The sequence below is a fragment of the Lagopus muta genome, chromosome 4, assembly GCF_023343835.1.
Source record: "Lagopus muta isolate bLagMut1 chromosome 4, bLagMut1 primary, whole genome shotgun sequence".
In the NCBI taxonomy this organism is placed as follows: Eukaryota; Metazoa; Chordata; class Aves; order Galliformes; family Phasianidae; genus Lagopus; species Lagopus muta.
Window position 1 is genome coordinate 70814976 of NC_064436.1, and position 18713 is coordinate 70833688.

General features: G+C 63.1%; 1 protein-coding gene across 7 annotated transcripts in view; it reads right to left on the reverse strand.

Annotated features, from left to right (window-relative positions):
* The window catches only part of DCTN1 (dynactin subunit 1), a 39157-nt gene that overhangs the window by 11251 nt on the left and 9193 nt on the right, over positions 1-18713 (reverse strand). For 2 of the 7 annotated variants that reach the window (XM_048941717.1, XM_048941716.1), the window contains exons 4-9: positions 18541-18572; positions 5103-5291; positions 2815-3012; positions 1639-1843; positions 1299-1377; positions 52-211 (exon numbers count right to left, since the gene is read on the reverse strand). In XM_048941717.1, the coding sequence (XP_048797674.1) occupies positions 52-211; positions 1299-1377; positions 1639-1843; positions 2815-3012; positions 5103-5291; positions 18541-18572 (863 nt within the window). Of the gene's footprint in view, positions 1-51; positions 212-1298; positions 1378-1638; positions 1844-2814; positions 3013-3804; positions 3844-5102; positions 5292-7207; positions 7229-9874; positions 9893-16294; positions 16316-18540; positions 18573-18713 lie in introns of all 7 variants that reach the window. The other 5 variants (XM_048941710.1, XM_048941711.1, XM_048941712.1 and 2 more) reach the window with 5 other exon arrangements.

Below are 18713 nucleotides of genomic sequence, written 5' to 3' on the forward strand. Positions count from 1 at the left end.
CCCAGTGCCCCACACTGCTGCTCAGCACCCCGCCATCCCCCCAGCACTCACCTGCTCCTTCAGCTCATCGACTGTTTTCTCCGCCTGCTTCACCTCCTCCTGCAGTTTCTCCCTCTGCTGTCGCAGCGATTCCAGCTCCGTGTTTTTCTTCTCCATTTGCTTCTGCAGTTTCACGTGTTCCTGCTTCTCGGACGCAGAGAGGTCCCTCATCCTGCAGGACACCGAGCCTGAGCAGCAGCCCAGCAGGAGCCCAGGCAGCGTGGAGAGGCCACTTCCATGCAGCACAGTGCCCAGTGCTGGCAGCAAGCAGCTGCAGAGCCCCTGTGTGTGCAGTTGGGTGAGCAGCACTCATAAAGTCACTGCTGGGCTCTGTATGGCACAACAGCACTCATAATGTCACTGCTGGGCTCTGTATGGCACAACAGCACTCATAAAGTCACTGCTGGGCTCTATGGCACAACAGCACTCATAATGTCACTGCTGGGCTCTGTATGACACAACAGCACTCATAATGTCACTGCTGGGCTCTATGACACAACAGCACTCATAATGTCACTGCTGGGCTCTATAACACAACAGCACTCATAATGTCACTGCTGGGCTCTATAACACAACAGCACTCATAATGTCACTGCTGGGCTCTGTATGGCACAACAGCACTCATAATGTCACTGCTGGGCTCTATGGCACAACAGCACTCATAATGTCACTGCTGGGCTCTATGACACAACAGCACTCATAATGTCACTGCTGGGCTCTATAACACAACAGCACTCATAATGTCACTGCTGGGCTCTATAACACAACAGCACTCATAATGTCACTGCTGGGCTCTATAACACAACAGCACTCATAATGTCACTGCTGGGCTCTGTATGACACAACAGCACTCATAATGTCACTGCTGGGCTCTATAACACAACAGCACTCATAATGTCACTGCTGGGCTCTGTATGACAACAGCACTCATAATGTCACTGCTGGGCTCTAAGGCACACAGAGGCCATGTATCTCGAGGACGAGCTGCTCCCATCCCCATGCAGGCTCGCAGTGCAGTGCAGTGCTGGCAGCCCTCTCCCCTGACACACAAGCTGCCCTCAGGGCACTTGGCAGCAATAAATGTCACTCCAGTGAGAAGGAATTCTCCCTTCTGTGCTGCAGGCTCACAGAGCACAGAGCTCAGAGCCCCAGGGTGGCAGCAGCCGCCACCTGCACTCATGCACAGAGGGATTCTGATCAGCACACAGCGACAGAGTGAGACGTCCCCCATCCTCCCGGGAGCTCAGGCGCTCTCCTACCTCACCAGAGCTTCCTTCAGTCTCGCGTTTTGCTCCTCCAGCTGCTTGACCTGGTAACTGGACGCTGCTCCATCCGAGCCTGCAGCAGGAAGGAAGGTTCTGCTCCAGCAGCTCTGCGTCCCCAGTGCAAAGCACTCAGAAGAGGCAGCTGAGTCACAGAGAGGGCAACACAGAGGGCCCTTCTGGAGGGGGACCGCCATCCCCAGCACGGGGACAGGCACTGAAACGAGGCCCCTGGCTCCAAACCCATCCATCGCCACCCTTCCCCAGGGCTCAGGGAGCTGAGTGCCCTCCCCAGGACGCAGCAGCCCAGGCCGACCCTCCCCAGCTCCTCGCCCACCTTTCTCCTCGATCTCGTGCTTCAGGATCTCCAGGTCCATGGTGAGATATTCCACCTTCTCCTTCAGGGAGTCCACCTCCTGCTGCAGGGACTCTGCCCGCTCCTCTGCCATCTCCTTGTCCAGGGTTGCCATCTCGATGGCGTCGGCGGTGTCGGCCATCTCCTCCATGTAGCGCTCCTTGGCTTCCAGGGCATCTTTGGCTTCCTGGGGTCAAACACATGGGTGAAAACACCGTGCCCAAAGTGCAGGGCCAGCAATGGAGAGCCCTCCCACAAAGCCCTGGGCAGCTCCAGCTCTCACAGCTGTCCCAAAGGAGGCTTGAGGCCCACCTGGAGGTGCCCAAGGCCAGGCTGGATGGGGCCCTGGGGGACCCCGGCTGCAGGGTTGGCTCTGGGTGGGCTTTAAGGCGCCCCCAACCCAACCATTCCATCATTGCCACAGAATGATCTGAGTTGGAAGCGGCCTTCAAAGGCCACCCATCCCAGCCCCTGCAATGAACAGCGGCACCCACAGCTCCAACAGGGGGGCAGAGCCCCATTCCCTGCCCTTGGGGTCTCTCACCCACCCCCCCTCTGGACAATGACCCTATGGTTCTAATTAACGACAGCTGATGAGGGCTGGCAGGGGCGGCTCTCTGCCCACACTCCCATTTCCCCTCCCCTATTCACAGCCTTTCCAGCTGCCCGCAGCTGTGCTGCCCCATCCCTGGAGATGCCCAAGGCCACGGATGGCCTGAACTGCTGGGGCAGGGATGGGGCTGGGGGCTGCGAGGTCTCAGCAGTGCTGAGAGCCCAGCTGTGTGTGTTTGACCCCCCCAGGCATTTACACACACTGCCATCCCCTCCAGCCCCCCAGGAACACAAACAGCCCCCAGCACAGCACCGCTCCCCTCAGCCCACACAGAGCGTCCCAAACACTGACAGTGCAGCAAGGAGAAGCCCCCCAGTGCTGCTTTAAAACAAAACCACAACGAGGTGCTGCTTTAAAACAAAACCACAACGAGGTGCTGCTTTAAAACAAAACCACAACGAGGTGCTGCTTTAAGCCACGAGAGCCGTGTGGGAACGCACTGCCATTTAGAGACAGCAATCCCTGGGTGCGACACAGGAGACACGAAGAGGAGGCACAAAGCTTCTCCCCCAGCCCTGGGGACCCCACGCCAGCTGCAGGCTCACCTTCCTGGCCTCCTTTAGCCGTTTCTGCAGGTCTGCCTGCTGCTCCTGCATCTTGCTCTTCCACTCCTGCACCTGCTCCAGCTGGATCTTGTACTTCTCCAGCTCTTTAAGCTTGGCTTTGTCCTCATTGCGCTTGATCTTCAGCGTCTCCAACTTTTCCTCCAGGTCCCTGACTTGGGAACGCAGGTTTTCTTCCTCCTACAGCATCAAAGTGAGAACGGCCAAGAGGAGGAGCAGCGCTCATAGCACGGAGCTCCAAGGAACCCAGTGAACCCCAACCACTCAGAGCCGCCCCAAATCGCCACAGGGGCAGCTTTTGGGGGCCTCCACCTGCAGCTCTGCACCCACAGCCCTTTCCACAACCCTTTGGTGACTCCCCTCCCCCCCGAGGTGGCAGTGGGGTTACGGCATGCAGGAAACACGTTGGCACAAACAGAGCCAGACCTCACAGAAAGGTTTTCACACCACCGCCTGCGCGGCACCGCAGGCTCACAGCAACCAGGGCTCCAAGTTGTTAGTGAGCAATGAGGGCACAACGCACAGCAGCCGTGCTCACACCCACTGGGAAGCCGACCCCTGGGCACCTTCCAGCCCCCATGGGTCCCAACCCCAGCCCCATCCCACCCCCAATGTGCCCAGCAGGCGGCCCCATGCCTGGCAGGGCTCCCTTGGGCTCTGTGCGCACTGCTTGGGGCCCCCATTGCCCCCATCTCTGCCCCTGCTGCTGCTCCAGGCAGCTCGAGGCTGCGCTGCTGGGGCTTTGTGGTGAAACCAGCACTGCTTTCAGCACATGGCTCTGCTGGGGACGATGCTGGTGCTCCGATGCAGGGCACAGCGAGCGCTCCAGGGCCGTGCTGTGAGCAGAGGCACCCAGCAGCCAAGCGGCGCCCTGCCTGATGTGCCCAGCCACACGTGGGGTCTCACTGCACAGCGGCGAGCCCTGCAGCCCCCCCATGCACACAGCACAGCGCAGCCACGGGCAGCGGTCACCTGGTCCTCCTGCACACTTTGCCCCACTGCTGGGCAGCTCTGCGGGCAGAGAAAGCTGCAGGTTACACCCCACAGCCCGGGGGACGCTGCGCTCTGCAGCATGGGCTGGGAGGGCTCTGGCCAGGCTCAAAGGGACGGGGCCGCCTCAGGGACGGTGCCCCACAGCCCCTCTGTGCCCAGCGTGGCACAGCACCGTCTGACAGCCTCCCTTGGGGCTGCCCTGCAACTGCAGCAGAGCCTCGGAGGAAAGCTCAGCGTTTGCACCGTGGAAAGAAAACCCCCAGGCCCACCTGCTTTGTGCTCTGTGGGTGCCCCACAGCTCAGGGTGACACCCCCCCTGCACCCCCAGCCCTGGGGTTTTACAGCTCCCCACCCAGGCTGCAGCCCCACATGGTGTCCTGTGCTCCCCATCCCAGCCCTGCAGCGCTCACACCTCACCCCAGCAGCACGGCTTTATGGCAGCCCCAGGACTGGCCTTAAAGCCATCGAGCTGGGGGACGTCAGGGAAGAGAGCCTGCAAGACAGCCTGTGTGCCAACGGGATGGAAGGAGCAGCTTTCTGCTCTGCTTGCTCACTGCTGGGCAAACACCAGCAAGCAGGCAGTGCTGCTGGCTTATCACAAGGCAGCAGAGCAGCACTGGGCAATGGGGGCTCCTCACCTCCCCCAGCACTGGGCAATGGGGTTCCCTCACTCCCAGCACTGGGCAATGGGGTTTCCTCCCTTCCAGCACTGGGCAATGGGGTTTCCTCACTTCCAGCACTGGGCAATGGGGTTTCCTCACCTCCCCCAGCACTGGGCAATGGGGTTTCCTCACTCCCAACACTGGGCAATGGGGTTTCCTCACCTCCCCCAGCACTGGGCAATGGGGTTTCCTCACTCCCAGCACTGGGCAATGGGGTTTCCTCACTTCCAGCACTGGGCAATGGGGTTTCCTCACTCCCAGCACTGGGCAATGGGGTTTCCTCACCTCCCCCAGCGCTGCTCCCTGCAGCCCTTCCCAGGCTGCCAGCCCCACGCTGTGCTCTGTGTTCCTCACACTGGTGCCCTCCATCTTCCCCAAGCTCTCATTTTAACCAACTGATAGAAAGCAGGATGGATGTAATGAAGAACTACTTTACAGAACCCAAACGGAAGGACTACGCTGCTACAAGCGTTACAAACACCCAGGGGGGAGGAAGGTGGGAGTCGAGCACCCCATGCTGCGCACTGCAGGGCTCTGCCCCGGCTCCAGCACTGAGGACGCAGCTCCCCTCTGCCCTGCATGGTGGGCGCCCTGCACACGTGGAGCCCCGCTTACCTTGGTGGGTGAGGGGACCATGGGCGCCACCGGCGAGGTCAGTGAGGGCGATGGGATGACGGGGGCCACCAGCGGCGTCTGGGCAGGCGTGCTGGGCTCACTGCTGCTCATCTCCCCACCCGAGGCCGAGGCCGACCCCGAGGGCCCCGCGGTGCTGCCAGAGGGGGCGGAGGTGGGGGTCCGGGTGGGCTGCAAAGCAAAGGGCAGAGCATCAGTGAGGCGCAGCGTGGGAAAACACTGCAAGGGCCACACGTCAGCCAGCCCTGCCCCCCAGCACCGTGCTGCCACCACAGCTGGGACAGCAGCAAGAGGAAGCCCAGAGTGAAGGAGGAGCGAGCGGTGCTCCGGGCTGAGCCCACCTGGGGCTGCATGCCCAGGGATTGGTGGCAGAAGGCAACGCTTTGTGCTCACGAACCCTGTGCTGGGTGCGGTGATGCAGCAGGGCAGCCCCCAGCGATGGGGATGGCAGAGCAGTGCTGTGCCACCTCCCCTCCCACGGCCACAGCTGCTGCCATCACACAACCTGTGCGTCCCCTCCAGTGCTTATGGGGAACGGAGCAACAGAAGGGCAGAGCAGCAGCTGGAGCCCAAAGGAAAGCGGGGCAGCCGGATGGAACTGCAGCAAAGGAGAGCCACTTCCTCTCCGCCACCATGCTGCCATCACTGCTGCAGGCCCAGGGAGGGCACTGCCCCGCACAGCCTGTCCTACCTGCTCAGCTGAGGGGCTCAAGCCACAGCCCCACAGCCGGGCAGCCTCATCTCCTGACTCCATTCACTCCTGGAGATGGGCTGCACGGAGCACTGCGGCCTCTCAAGGCACACGGACCTGGATGCGTGGCACGGCACTGCTGTGCCCCCCGCCTGCCCCACACACTGCACCCACTGCCCCCCGCCTGCCCCACACACTGGGTCTCTGCTGCCTGACCCACAGCGGTGCTGGGGGAAGGCAGCACCTCCAGGCACAGCGCAGCAATCCCCTCCCCGGTGCCATCGCTGACACTGTGGCACAAAGCAATCTCCATGGCATCGAGCTCTGAGAAACGCACCGCCCCAACAAGGGAGCTCTTGTTCCTGCTGCTGCAGCTCTGCTCGGGCAAAGCTTTCCGTTGTGGCACAGAGCAGCAGCCCTGGGGGCAGCCCGGTACGGCCGCAGTGCTGCCGAGGTGCTCAGGGCAGAGCTGACAGCCATGGGGCTGGGGGGGCGCTGCTGCTGGGCAGGAGCAAACTGCAGAGTGCTCTGGTGAGGGCACAGAGCTGGCTGAAGGGCTGCAAGACGTGCAGGGCTGGAGCACAAGGTTTATAGGCAGCGGCTGGGGGAGCTGGCGTGGCTCAGGCTGGAGGAGGAGGCCCAGGGAGCCTCACTGCTCTCTGCAGAGCCCTGGAAGGAGGTTGTGTGCTCCCAGGGAGCAGTGATGGGAGGTGACAGCCTCACACTGTGCCGGGGGAGGGCCGGGAGCCCACAGCCCTGGAACCACGGAGATGTGGCACCTGCTCAGTGGGGACGGTGGGGTGAGCCGAGCTTGGCCATCCCAGAGGTCTTTTCCAGCCTGAACGATACTGAGTCCCATCTCCTGACTCCATTCACTCCTGGAGATTGGCTGCACGGAGCACTGTGGCCTCTCAAGGCACACAGACGCAGCAGTGAGGGTGAAGCCATCCCTGTAGGGACCTCTCCAAACAAGAGATGGAGCCGTGTGTCGCTTCAGCCATCAATGAGCTCCCGGGTCATTTCCCACCCCGTCTGCCCTCGTCCAACCACGTGCTGCATCCTGCGCAATGCATTCACTGCATGGTGGGGAACGAAGCACGAGGGGCTGCGCTGGGCTGCCTCAGCCCTGCCCCACAGCTCTCACTGCTCCCAGCCCTGTGCTCACAGCCGCACAACAGGGAGAGCAGCGACAGCGAGGACACGGAGCCCAGCCAGCCCACAGCGCAGCGCTCCGGGCACGGCTCAGCCAGCAGCCCGTTCCCCCATCGCCCCACACTCAGACGCACTCCGGAGGAGCACGAGGTCCCGGTGAGCCCCTCCGGGTGCCACGCGGCGCTGGGACGCAACGCAGCACCCAGCGAAGGGGAGGGGACGCGACCGCCGCCGCTGTGCTCACCTTGGGCCGCCGGGCGGTGGTCTGCGGGGACACGGGAGCAGAAGGCAGAGGAGGAGAGACATTCAGACAGGGAAAGACAGGAGCAGAGGTACAGCGGCACAGCGGCAGACGCAGCACAGAACGGGGAAAGGAAACAAAAGAGATGGCTGCCATTAGTGCCCGCCGCAGCCGCGCACGGCGCCGGTCCCGCGCTGCCAGGGATGCGCCGGGCAGAGCCCCGTGAGCACGGCCCAGCGGAGCACGACGCCTGCAGCCCCCCGAGCCGCCCGCAGCCCCGCACGGCACGGTCAATCCCCTCCCCTGATGGCGCTGCTGGAGCTGCAGGTGGCGCTGCGCAGGGCTCTGCTGCTGGAAGGCGCATCTCACTCGCCTCCTTTCGTAGCGATGTCCAGAAAGTGCGAGGTTGACTTTGTTATTATCCAGATTGGTTTGTTCCTCTCTCTCCTCCCCACCCCTTTGATGCTGAAGGAGCCGGAGCATCACTGACTGGCTGCCCCGAGGTGCTGCAGCCCCGCGCCCTCGCAGCAATGGCACCTCCTGCAGCCTCTTAAACGCCTCCGTGCTTCCCTCTCATTTCCAGACACCAACCCACCCGCACAGGACCCCACGCAGAGCCCATCGCGTCCCGTGGGACCTCATGCAGCCCGGGGAGATCCCTGCAGCCACCTCTGGGCAACCTCTGGCCAGCAGAAGGATGGCCCCACTGCAGGGACGTGCAGCCCTGCAGCACCGACCTGACCCACAGCAGCAGCACTGCTCACAACACGAGCTGCTCAGTGCCTTTTGCTGAGCCTAAACCTCACTCCTCTCGCTCAGACTGAAAGGCTGCACGAAGCAGAACAGAGGAACACGCACATCTTCCTGAACATCTTCTGCTCTGCAAAACCAGCTGGGAAAACGCAAGGAGAAGAGCTGAACACCTCCATCACACAGCGCTGCTTCGGGAGCTGCAGCACGAGCTCTGCTGGAGCACTTTGGCTTCTTCTGGAAGTCCTGTTCCGTACGGCCCTGTCACCTACAGCCCTGCTGCACAGAGGGTCGATCAAATCCCCCTTGGGTCTCAGCGGTGCAGACTCCAGCCCCATCCCCGCACACGGCCCAGCTCAGTGATGGGCTCTGGCTGTCCCTGCTCACTGCAGGGGTCAGGCGGCCTCTGAAAGCGCCCTCCAGCTGGAAGCCCTCTGCTTCTGTAGCTCCCGCGGTGCCAACCAAACGCTGCCCCCCAGGGACGCATCTCGGTGACGCTCTTCGGAAGGTGGCCGCGTGGAACGGCAGAGTCCTGCTTTTACGCCTCCTCTCCCAGCACGGCCTGCCGTGACGTGGAAGGAGCCCGCGGTTCCGAGGCCACCGCGAGGAGCCCGTTTGGCAGCACCGGGTGACTCCGCGAGGAGGGAAAGCAGCACTTCGGGTCTGCGCTCCCCGCCGCACTCCGAGCGCCTCGCCGAGCGCTGGCTGCGCTGCTGTGCCGGCTCCTCCCTCCCAGCCATCACGGCCGGCTCCGCCGCTCTCCTCGCCGTTCCCGTGCAAGGAAGCGCACCCAGAGGCGCACAGAGGCAGGGCACGAAGGGTCGCTCTGCTCGGCCGCGGGGTGCAGCCGCTGCAGCTTCTGCACGGCTCCAGGGCTGGCGCAGCCCAGCGCCAACACCGCGGCCCCCCGGATCCCACCGTGCTGCGCACCGGCCCGCGGCAGCCGTCGACCCGGTCGGTCAGCGCGCAGCCTGCAGGAGGGGCCGTGCTGACAAGCTGTGTCGGGCCGGGCTGCCACAGCTGTGGTGCTGCCCAGAGCTGCTCCATGGGTCACAGCTGGGATCTCCTGCGGCTCTCGGGCAGCACGCAGCCCCGAGCATCACCCAGCACGGGGACGACCTGCCCCGTCACCCCACGCACCCCCAGCCCTGCACCTCCCCCAGGTGACGCTGGATGCACCCTGCACAACCACCACGGAGTTCCCAACGGCTGGAACGCCCCATGCACGAGCAGGGCCACGTGCAGAGGAAGGGAAAGCAGCAAGAGGAAAACCGGGACCGAGCCAGGAGCAGCGCGGGGCTGAGCTGAGGGCTGCCGAGCGTCCTGCACCCACTGGGTGCTGCGGTGCCGTATGGCCCGTGGAGCTCTGCTCTGGATGTGGTCTGGGGTGGAGGGCAGAGCAGGCAGAGCAGGCAGAGCAGGCAGAGCTCTTCACTCTATTTGCTGAGTTCAAGGTACCACATCCAGAGATGAAGATCAGCCGTGATGCCGTGCGTTAAAGCCGCAAAGTCTCCTTGCTGATGCAGCGGAGGCCTTGGGTTATTTCTATTTCCACTTCTTCATATCAGGCAAAAAAAAAAAAAATAAAATCCTCCCAATTTCTCCTTAACGCCAGCGGTGACATCCTGGCCATGCTAAAAATAAGCATGCAGGGCAGCAGAGCAGCACAGAGCAGCACAGAGCAGCACAGAGCAGCACAGAGCAGCAACGCACCGGGCACAGCCGCCGTCCCCCCGCCCCGCAGCAGCACGCAGCTCCCGCAGCACAGCACAGCACAGCATGGCACGGCTCTGCTCAGCACGGCTCGCCTCGGCCGGCCCCCGTGAGCCCCGAGCAGCGCAGCGCTGCGGCCCCGCTCCCCCCCGCCATCTCCATCCCCGCGGCCGCGAGCCCCGCATGCGGGTTAGGGCGCGGCTGTACCTTCCGTGCGGCCGGTGCCTGCCTCATGGCGGCGGGAGAGAATGGACACGGAGCCGTTAGCGCCCGCCGCCTGCAAATGGCCGCGCTCCGCGCTCGCCGCCCGCAGCCGCCGGAGCCCCGCGCCCGCCGCCCCGCGCCCCGCCGCCGCCGCCGCCGCCGCCGCCTGACATCAGCGCGATGCCGCCCCGCCCCGCCCCGCCCCGCGATGCTCCGCAGCCGCCGCACGGCCGGAGCGACCCGGAGCTCTGCCCCCCCCCCCCCCTTTCAATCCCCGACCCCTTCCCACCATGCCCACCCACGGCTCCCCGCCGCCCCCCGGCGCCGCTCCCCCTCCCGGGGGTGTTTCCAGCACCCAAAGGCCCGGCGCCTCCACCCCCCCACCTCCCCCCCGCGGCCCCACAGGGAAGACGAGCTGTGCCCGGTGCCCGGCACTCTGGACCCCGCTGGGCTCGGTCCCGACGCTGAGCCCTAGAGAGCGATTTTATCTCTAGAGAGCCTTTTTTTGTCCCTAAAACCGAACCCCGTGTTTTTACGAGAGCCTCGGGCGCTCCGAGGCTGAGGATGGGAGCGACGGGTAACGGGGGAGACGGGGTCGGATGGGAGAGCTGGGCGAGGAAGGTACAGCCCCGGACCGGAGCCCTGCGCCGCCCCAACCGGGCCTTCGGGCAGCCGCTCGATGGGAGGCAGCCGCGGCCACAGCAGGGGGAGGGGCTGCCTGGGCTTTAAGGACCCTGCCATCCCAAAGCCAACCGCCCTGTGGTTCTATGACCTTTAAGAACCCTTCCAAGCCAACCATTCCATGGTTCCATGATCTTTCAGGACCTCCCCAACCCAACCCAACCATTCCATGGTTCTGTGATCGTTCAGGACCTCTCCAACCCAACCCAACCCAACCCAACCCACATTCCACAGTTCCATGATCTTTCAGGACCTCCCCAACCCAACCCAACCATTCCATGGTTCTGTGATCTTTCAGGACCTCCCCAACCCAACCATCCTATGGTTCCATGATCTTTCAGGACCTCTCCAACCCAACCCAACCATTCCACGGTTCTATGATCTTTCAGGACCTCCCCAACCAAACCCAACCCAACCCAACCCAACCCAACCCAACCCAACCCAACCACATTCCACAGTTCTGTGATCTTTCAGGACCTCCCCACCCCAACCATCCTATGGTCCTGTGATCTTTCAGGACCTCTCCAACCCAACCCAACCATCCTATGGTTCTGTGCCCTTTAAGGACACCTCTCTGCAAACAATTTCAGGCCATTTTTCACAGAGCAAACCCTGGCAGCTGACCATCCTCTGCCGGCCCCAGGAGCTCCAGCCCCGCCGCTCTGAAGGCCCACAGAGGAGCCCACACGCCTGGCACCGCACGCTGCCCGGCCAAACGCTGAATCACTGCTCCCCAGCCCCCATCCTCATCATCTGACTCCATCCAGCCCTCAGGGCGACTTAAAAGCACTCAGCCAAGCGAGCTCTGCTCACAGGCCCCAATCAATGCCCCCCAGGGACGGAGCCCGGCTCTCACCACGCATCTGAGCAGCTGGGGATGAGCTCACAGCATCCCAGCCCCACCGCGCGCTGCCCTTGGGGCTGCTCTGCCCCCCGGGTGCCAGCACTGCTCCGTGTCACCCCATAGACAGAGGGGACGGGCCCTGGCAGCTGGAGGCCAGGCAGAACCTCATTCAGTTCTCAGAACTGCCGGGTGGGACGATCACAGGGATCATCACCTCCATTGCAGCACCACGCTGCCCAGGGCCTGGGGCAACGCGAGGCTGGGGGCAAGGCAGGGTGCAGAGCCCCCACTGGCACGGTGGGGCAGCTCCAGGCCTTCGGTTCCTCTTTCAGGTCCTGCTGTGTTGGGGTTTTTTGATGGCTGGTTTGTAATGGGTTCTTGTGGGCTTTTTTTAACCATCAAATCCTTGCAGAGATGCCAGCATCACTCAGCTGGCAGACAAAACAGCGGGCGGCCTCAGCACAGAGCCCAGAAGGGTGCAGCTGAGATTCTCCCATAGGACAAGCAGTAGATTACACCATAAAGAACTTGTGGGTATCCCACAAAGATACCACAGAAAGACAGGGAGGAAGAAGCAATGTAGCAAAGATGGCACCACCGGGCTGTAACACCCCCAACGTCCCCACCAGCAGTAGGGACCACTGCTCTCTCCAGCCACGCATCACCCCTGACCCAGAACCTGGAGCTGGCAATCCTCCTCTCCTCTCCTCTCCTCTCCTCTCCTCTCCTCTCCTCTCCTCTCCTCTCCTCTCCTCTCCTCTCCTCTCCTCTCCTCTCCTCTCCTCTCCTCTCCTCTCCTCTCCTCTCCTCTCCTCTCCTCTCCTCTCCTCTCCTCTCCTCTCCTCTCCTCTCCTCTCCTCTCCTCTCCTCTCCTCTCCTCTCCTCTCCTCTCCTCTCCTCTCCTCTCCTCTCCTCGCACTCACACAAAGCAATGTGTCCAACCCACAGGAGGTGCTGCAGGAGCTCACTGAGCAGCACTCACTGTCACACACCACCACTCCTACCCTAACTCTAACCCTAACCCTCAAAGTTAATTAAGGACAGAATTACATTTACCTGCACAAGTCAGCCTAGTTTTCACAGTCCTATCATTCACGTAAGCCTAGATTAACTTCACCCCTTCTCAACATTGGCAATTTTCTGCAGTTCAAAGGACAACAGCAGCCTGCAATGAGCGACTTCCGAGGCAGCGGCCGCCCGCAGCCCAGTCAGACCCACCTCTCACATGCAGGCACCAAACCAGGCACGGCTGCAGCCCTGGCACCAAGCTGTGGGCTGGCAGAAGCCATGGGCTCCGTAGGGCAGGAGCTGCCAGCCCTCCACTCCTCACCTCACCACCGCCATCACCGCCAGCCCCAGTCCCAGCCGTGCCTCCCCATCTCCCAGGCCGGGTGGTTTTTCCCACTGTGGATCCCTGCAGAGATGTCCGACCTGTGGCTCAGGGCCTTGAAATGCAGCGCACCGCTGTCAGCCCTCAGCTCCCTCCTGGACCTGTCGCTTCTCCCCACGGCTCACACACAGCCCCCTGCCCACAGCCCCACAGCCAGCCTGGCACCACGGCACGGGGCACAGCAGGGCTGCGACCTCGCTGTGTAGGATCAGCTCAGCCCCAAGCTGGGCTCTGCCCCCGGCACTCAGCTCTGCCTGGGGAGCCACACTGACCTCCTGGCCACATCCACGCTCTGCCCAGCTGGGTCCCAATGAGCCCAGAGCCCGGATCTCAGCCCCGGCCGCTCAGCTGCCCCGATCCCCGCTGGTGATGGCGCTCTGGGGCTAACAGGGGCAGCTCCCTGCTCGTGAGCATCAGCCCAGCAGACCCTGCAGCAGGCAGGTTGGAGCCTTTAAGGCCCCTTCCACCCCAAATCACCCTGGGATGCTGAGGGCACGGCGCTGCACCAGCAGCTCTTGGGGTCTGGCCACCAACACCTGAACTCTGCGCTCCCCATATCCCTGTTCCTGTAGGCTGTGACAGGCAGCAAAGCTTCGCCCCATCCCATCCCACCCCCAGCAGAGCTGTGTGCGCCCCTCAGACAAAAGCAGCCCCTGTGCTGGGCTGGCAGCACGTGGGGAGCAAAGTGCCACCTCACTGCTGGAGGAGTCGGGGGGCTCAGGACACTGCAGCGAGGGGGGGAAGGCAGGCGCTGCTCTCACAAACCACCCCTTCCTAAGGCGCTCAGCTTCCCAAACCCACAATATCTGCGCCCTGCAGCCAGCACAGAGCCGGCCCCACCTCCCAGCGCCGCCCTTGTAAGGAGACGGAAAACGCCGTGTCACAACTGAAGTCAGACGCTTCCGAACGGCCCTTTAAAAACACGCACTGATACCCAAGAGAAGCGATTCACGGAGGAGCCGTGCAGCTCAGCGGGGCTCATGGCGCCACCAGAGATCATCAGATCGCTGTGTGTTATCTCGGGCCAGGAGCAAACACGGTCTGACAGCAGGGCTGAGCTCAGCTCGTTTCTCAGCACCTGCGGTCTGCCCTCCCTGCAGCCGGCAGTGCAGCAGCCCCGGTGGCCCAGGAGGCGCCCGGTTCCCTGGGCTGCAGGCACAGAGCGCGGCCAGCAGGGCAGGGAGCCGCTCGGCCCCGCTGCTCCGCCGCGGGGACAAAACACGCGGAGCACTGCGCCCAGTGCGGGGCTCCCGGTTGAGGGCAGGCGGGAGCTGCCGGGGCCTGGAGCAGCTCCTGACGGGGGCGGGCTGAGAGCCCCGGGCCGTGCGTGTGGAGGAGAGGAGGCTGAGGGATGCGAGCGGCACTGAGGGGATGCGCGGAGGGCTGGGGCCGGGCTGTGGAGGGCGGCGGGCACGGGCTGCAAGCCGGGGAGCTGGAAGCGCTGTGCTGAGGGGGCACGGAGCACGGGGGCTGCGGGGTCTCCTTTCTGCAGGTACCCGAAGCCACCTAAAGGGACGCTTTGTGTGGGGAACGGACCGGGGGAGCTGCAGAGGTCCAAAGCCTCGTGCAGGACGCGGGGCGGGCAGCTGAGACGTGAGGCGGCTGTGTGAGATAATCGGATTACTCCTTCCTTTAAAAGATTAATAGGACCTGAGCCGACCCCCCCCCCCTTGTTTGAGAGCAGCCATCTGGAAGCACGGCCCCGTGCCCTCACGGAGCCGCAGAGCCCATCTGCTGCCCCGGCACGGAGCGGGGGGACGCGGGAGGTTCATAGAGGAGCACGGGGCGGCGGGGGGGGGATGGAGCTGCGCTCAGTGCGGACCCGCTGTGCTCCAAACAAAACGCTTACAATCCAGCTCCAGCCGCAACACGGAAAGCAGCAGGGATGCCGCTGGAGCAGGAACAACGCCAGCGCTTCGGGCAGCACCAAACGGGCGCCTCTCCGGCTCTGGCCGCTGCTCACAGCCTCCGTGAGCAACACACAACCGCTGCACTTTGCGTTCCTTCACACGTCTCTGCCCGGCCCTTCCCGCAGCCCTGAGCGCCCTCCCCGCTCCAGGCACCGGCCCCAGGGCCAGGCAATGCCCGGTCCAGAGCGAGTGAGAGCTCCTGCCTTCAGCTGGCACAGCCACGGCCCCCACAGCACGGGCTGCCCCACGGCTGGAGCCCCGCAGTGCTGGCACCACGCTGGTGTCGCTGCACACGTCAGACCCGCTCCCAAGGAGCCACGGCGAGGCTCCAGGACAGCAGCAAAAGCAAGGCAAAGGGCGCGAGGAGAGGGGATGAGGCTCGGGGAACGGGGACCATCTGGCACAGGAAGGCAGCAAGCAGCAGCCTGTAATGCGATTAAGTCTATATTTAACATGCACAGAGCTCCCTCAATCTCATGAATGAGGATTTACCTGCTAATGATGCTGGTTACTCGTGGCCGTGCCAAGCAGGCCTGGACTCTCACATAACTGGGCAACACCAAGAGCAGTGGAGGAAGGGGGAGCGGAGCGCGGCACCGAGCCCTGCCTGCGCCCTCCCTCCTCCGCCCTGTGCCCGCAGGAAGGGCTCTGCACAGCCCTCAGCATATTGCTGCTGCCGCTGAGCAGCACAGGGCTGTGAGCAGATGGCAGCACGACCCGCACGCAGCCCCACAGCCCGGCAGATGGGGGCTGCGAGGTGAAGGAACAAAGCAGCCACACGGAGCAGTGGGTCGTCTTCCCAACGACAGCGGCTGTGTGAGGACAAGCTGCACGCAAACCAGCGTGGCAAGAACTGAGACTGCAGGCACAGGGAATGCATACAGGGCGTTCCTGCCATGCCTTCCTGCTCCAGACCCGAAGGGAAGCAGCTGGAAGCACAAAAGGAGCAGCCGATGTCACGGCCGGGCAGAGGACCACGCAGGTACGGCTCCACTGCTTGCACCGGGCTGCGCCCAGCCCTGAGCAACTGGCTCTTCCCTCCTTCCATGGCAAACAAACCTACCCCTAAGCAGCTCGTAGAGAACCACCACCCCCCTTGTAGGAAATGACCCGTCCCCCCCTCGCCCCATGCACTCATAGCCGAGCCTGGCGGTACCGCGGCTGTTGGGCGCTGCACAGAGCTGGGCTGCAGTCCTTACCTTGGGGGAGGCACAGCCCCAGCAGGGCAGCCCCGCACGTGGCACTGACCCATCCCAGCTCACCGCAGCACGGCTCCCGGCCCAGCTCTCACCTTTTGCCACTTCCCAACAGCTCTCGCCCCACCGGAGCGCAGCTACGCATCGCCGCTGCTCTGCAGCGCGGCATTGCCTTGTAGTGCCCACAGCAGCGCTGTGCAGGCCCAGGAAGGCACGCAGCAGCCCTGTGGCTGCAGACCTGGGCACCACGCTGACCTCCCCTGCGTGGGGAGAGGCGCTGGGCTGGGGGGGGGGCATGCAATGAGCAGACATGCAGCCGGAGATGGAGTGGGAGGGCTGGGATGCACCCGAGGCGATGCATGCAGCTGGGATGGAACACACAGAGTGTCAAAAACGCACCACCTTTTTGGGTTTGGCTCCACGCTGCATGAGGAGGAAATAAAAGGTCGAGAGTTAGAGCTCAGGGTATCGGATGGCGGCAGGAAGAACCGCTCTCTGTTCAGCCACCGCCACCATCAGAGCTGGGTGTGCATTCACCAGGCTGCAAGGCCACGGACAACCAGAAAGAGAAATGCATTCGGACCGATCTAAACCAACGTGTGGAGCCTTCACAGAGGAAAGCAGGCAATGGAGCGTACTTTCGACCCCTCAGCGTACGCCGGTGCCACTGACCTGGCTTCCAAACTGGGCTGATGCAGCAGTTTGGGCTCAGGCCGTGCTGGAAGGAACGCACAGCCGCAGCCTCCAGCACTGCACCAGCACGGCTGGGGGTCCCCAGCAGCCCAGCTCCATTCCCAGCCCACACAGAGCCCTGGCACAGCCCCCATGCTGCCCACACTCCCACCCTCTGGACCCCACAGACTCAGAGCCGTGAGGATCAATGCTCTCACTGCAGCAGGGGGCGCCCTGCTCCCCTACAGAACGGCTGCTCCCACTGGAACGGACATCATTGGTTCTTCTCATTGAAAGGGAAATTTTGGAAGGCCCCCAATGAAAAGCGGGGCAGGAGGAAAAGCGAGGCAACTCCACCTCTTTCACCCCAGCAAGGAGCAGTGGGTTGAAGCAGCCCTAAGCTCTGCATTCAGGAGCTCCCAGCCTGGTGGCTCTTCCAGCAAGCCTCTGCTCCCCAGCAAAGCCCACATCCTGCGCTGCGCTGCCCCTTCCCTTCCACCAGCAGGAAGCCGCCCCTGCTCCATGCACTGCACCCTCACTGCGGGAGAGCAATCCTGCACAGGGGGCCCTGAGTCCCGGGGCCACAGAGCTGCTGTGCTGCACCCACCTACAGCATCAGTCTCTTAGGAAACGGGGCTCTGTCACCACAGCTGAAGGAGTGCTGGGACAACGCTCTGACAGCAGTGCTGCTGGAGCCACGAGTTGCAGCTGATGGCTCCTATGGGCCCCATCCCATGGGATGCACAAACTCAGGGCGCCCCAGGAGGCACAGCACTGAGCTCAGGGTGTAGGGAGGCGGTGGGAGCAGGGCTGTGTGCCACCAGGCAGGGCAGCGTGGGGGTGCAGATGTCAGCATGCTGAGCCCCGGGCTGGGCGCTGCGGGGTTGGGAACGCGGCCCCGAGGCACCGGGAACCAGAGCTGCTGTCAGGGATGTGGGTGTGAAGGGCCATTGGGGCAGAGAGGCTGCCGTCAGGGGGTGCAACACCAACAGCATCCCCAGAGCAGCAGCGCCAAGCGGCTCCAGCAGGAGCAGTGTGGCAGCACCGACCCTAATTCACCGTCAGAGCCTCAGGAAGGTAAGGGAGCCGTCAGGGGGCAGCAGCCACGGCCCCACAGCGCAGAGCCCCGGAGCCACATCCTCCAGTTCCTCCAGCTGCGTGTTCAGTGCAGTGCACAACTGAAGCCAGAAACCGAGATGCCTCACATCACAGGTGGGGAACACGGGGGAACGAGGGGCCACCAGCACAGAGGCTGCAGCCAACAGGCAGATGCTGACACGGCAGCCAAGCGGCGCTCGGCACCCTGTGAAATGAAACGCCCTCAATGGAAGGCAGGAAGGGGTTCTCCTGGAAGCCATGGGGCTCAGAGCAGTGAGCATCAAGATGGGGACCCACTCCGATTCCTGCTGCCCTGAGATGCGGCACCCACGGATGCAACCCAGCCACAACGCCTCGAGCGCTGGGATTCCTGACCAGAAGCACATGCAGGTTTCTCCGTGAGCCCCACGCGCACAGCAGTGAGCTGCTTTCAGCTCCTCCAAGGCCACGCTGCTCCTGCAGGGCTGGCTGTTTGTTTTCCCTGTCTTTAAGGAGCACAGGCACAAAGCACACAGGCTGTGCGTGCAGCAGTGCTGCTGAGCTGGGACCAGTGAGAGCAGCGCAGACAACGGCGCTGGGAATCTGCTTCTCTGCACCTGACTGGTTCCTTGCCATTAACCAAAACTGTTTTCTCAGGGGTTTGAGAAGCACACTTTGCCACTGGCATTCTCACTACAGTGAGTGCGGCTCGGTGCTGCAAAAGGCCAAAAAGAGAGAGGCAGGAGGAAGGCTGCCCTTCCAGCAGGTTTTGTGTGGGTGCATCTGCCTGCTCCTCCTGGAGCTCTCACAGAGGTGACAGATGGTCATGAAAGTAAACCCAGAGGAATGGAAGGTGCAGATCTGCCTCTCCTCACAGCGTGGGGTCAGTCAGCACTCACCAGTTTGCTGCCTTTGGCGGCGTCCAGGGAATCTGAAAAGGGAAAGAGAAACAAATCTGTCAGCGTTGGCCCAGAGGAGCCGGTTTGTGTACACAGAAAGGAGCCACCACGTGTTTGTGGCAGGTTGAAGCAGAGAGCGAGGAGCTGTGGATAAATAAAGCAGGGAATGGGGC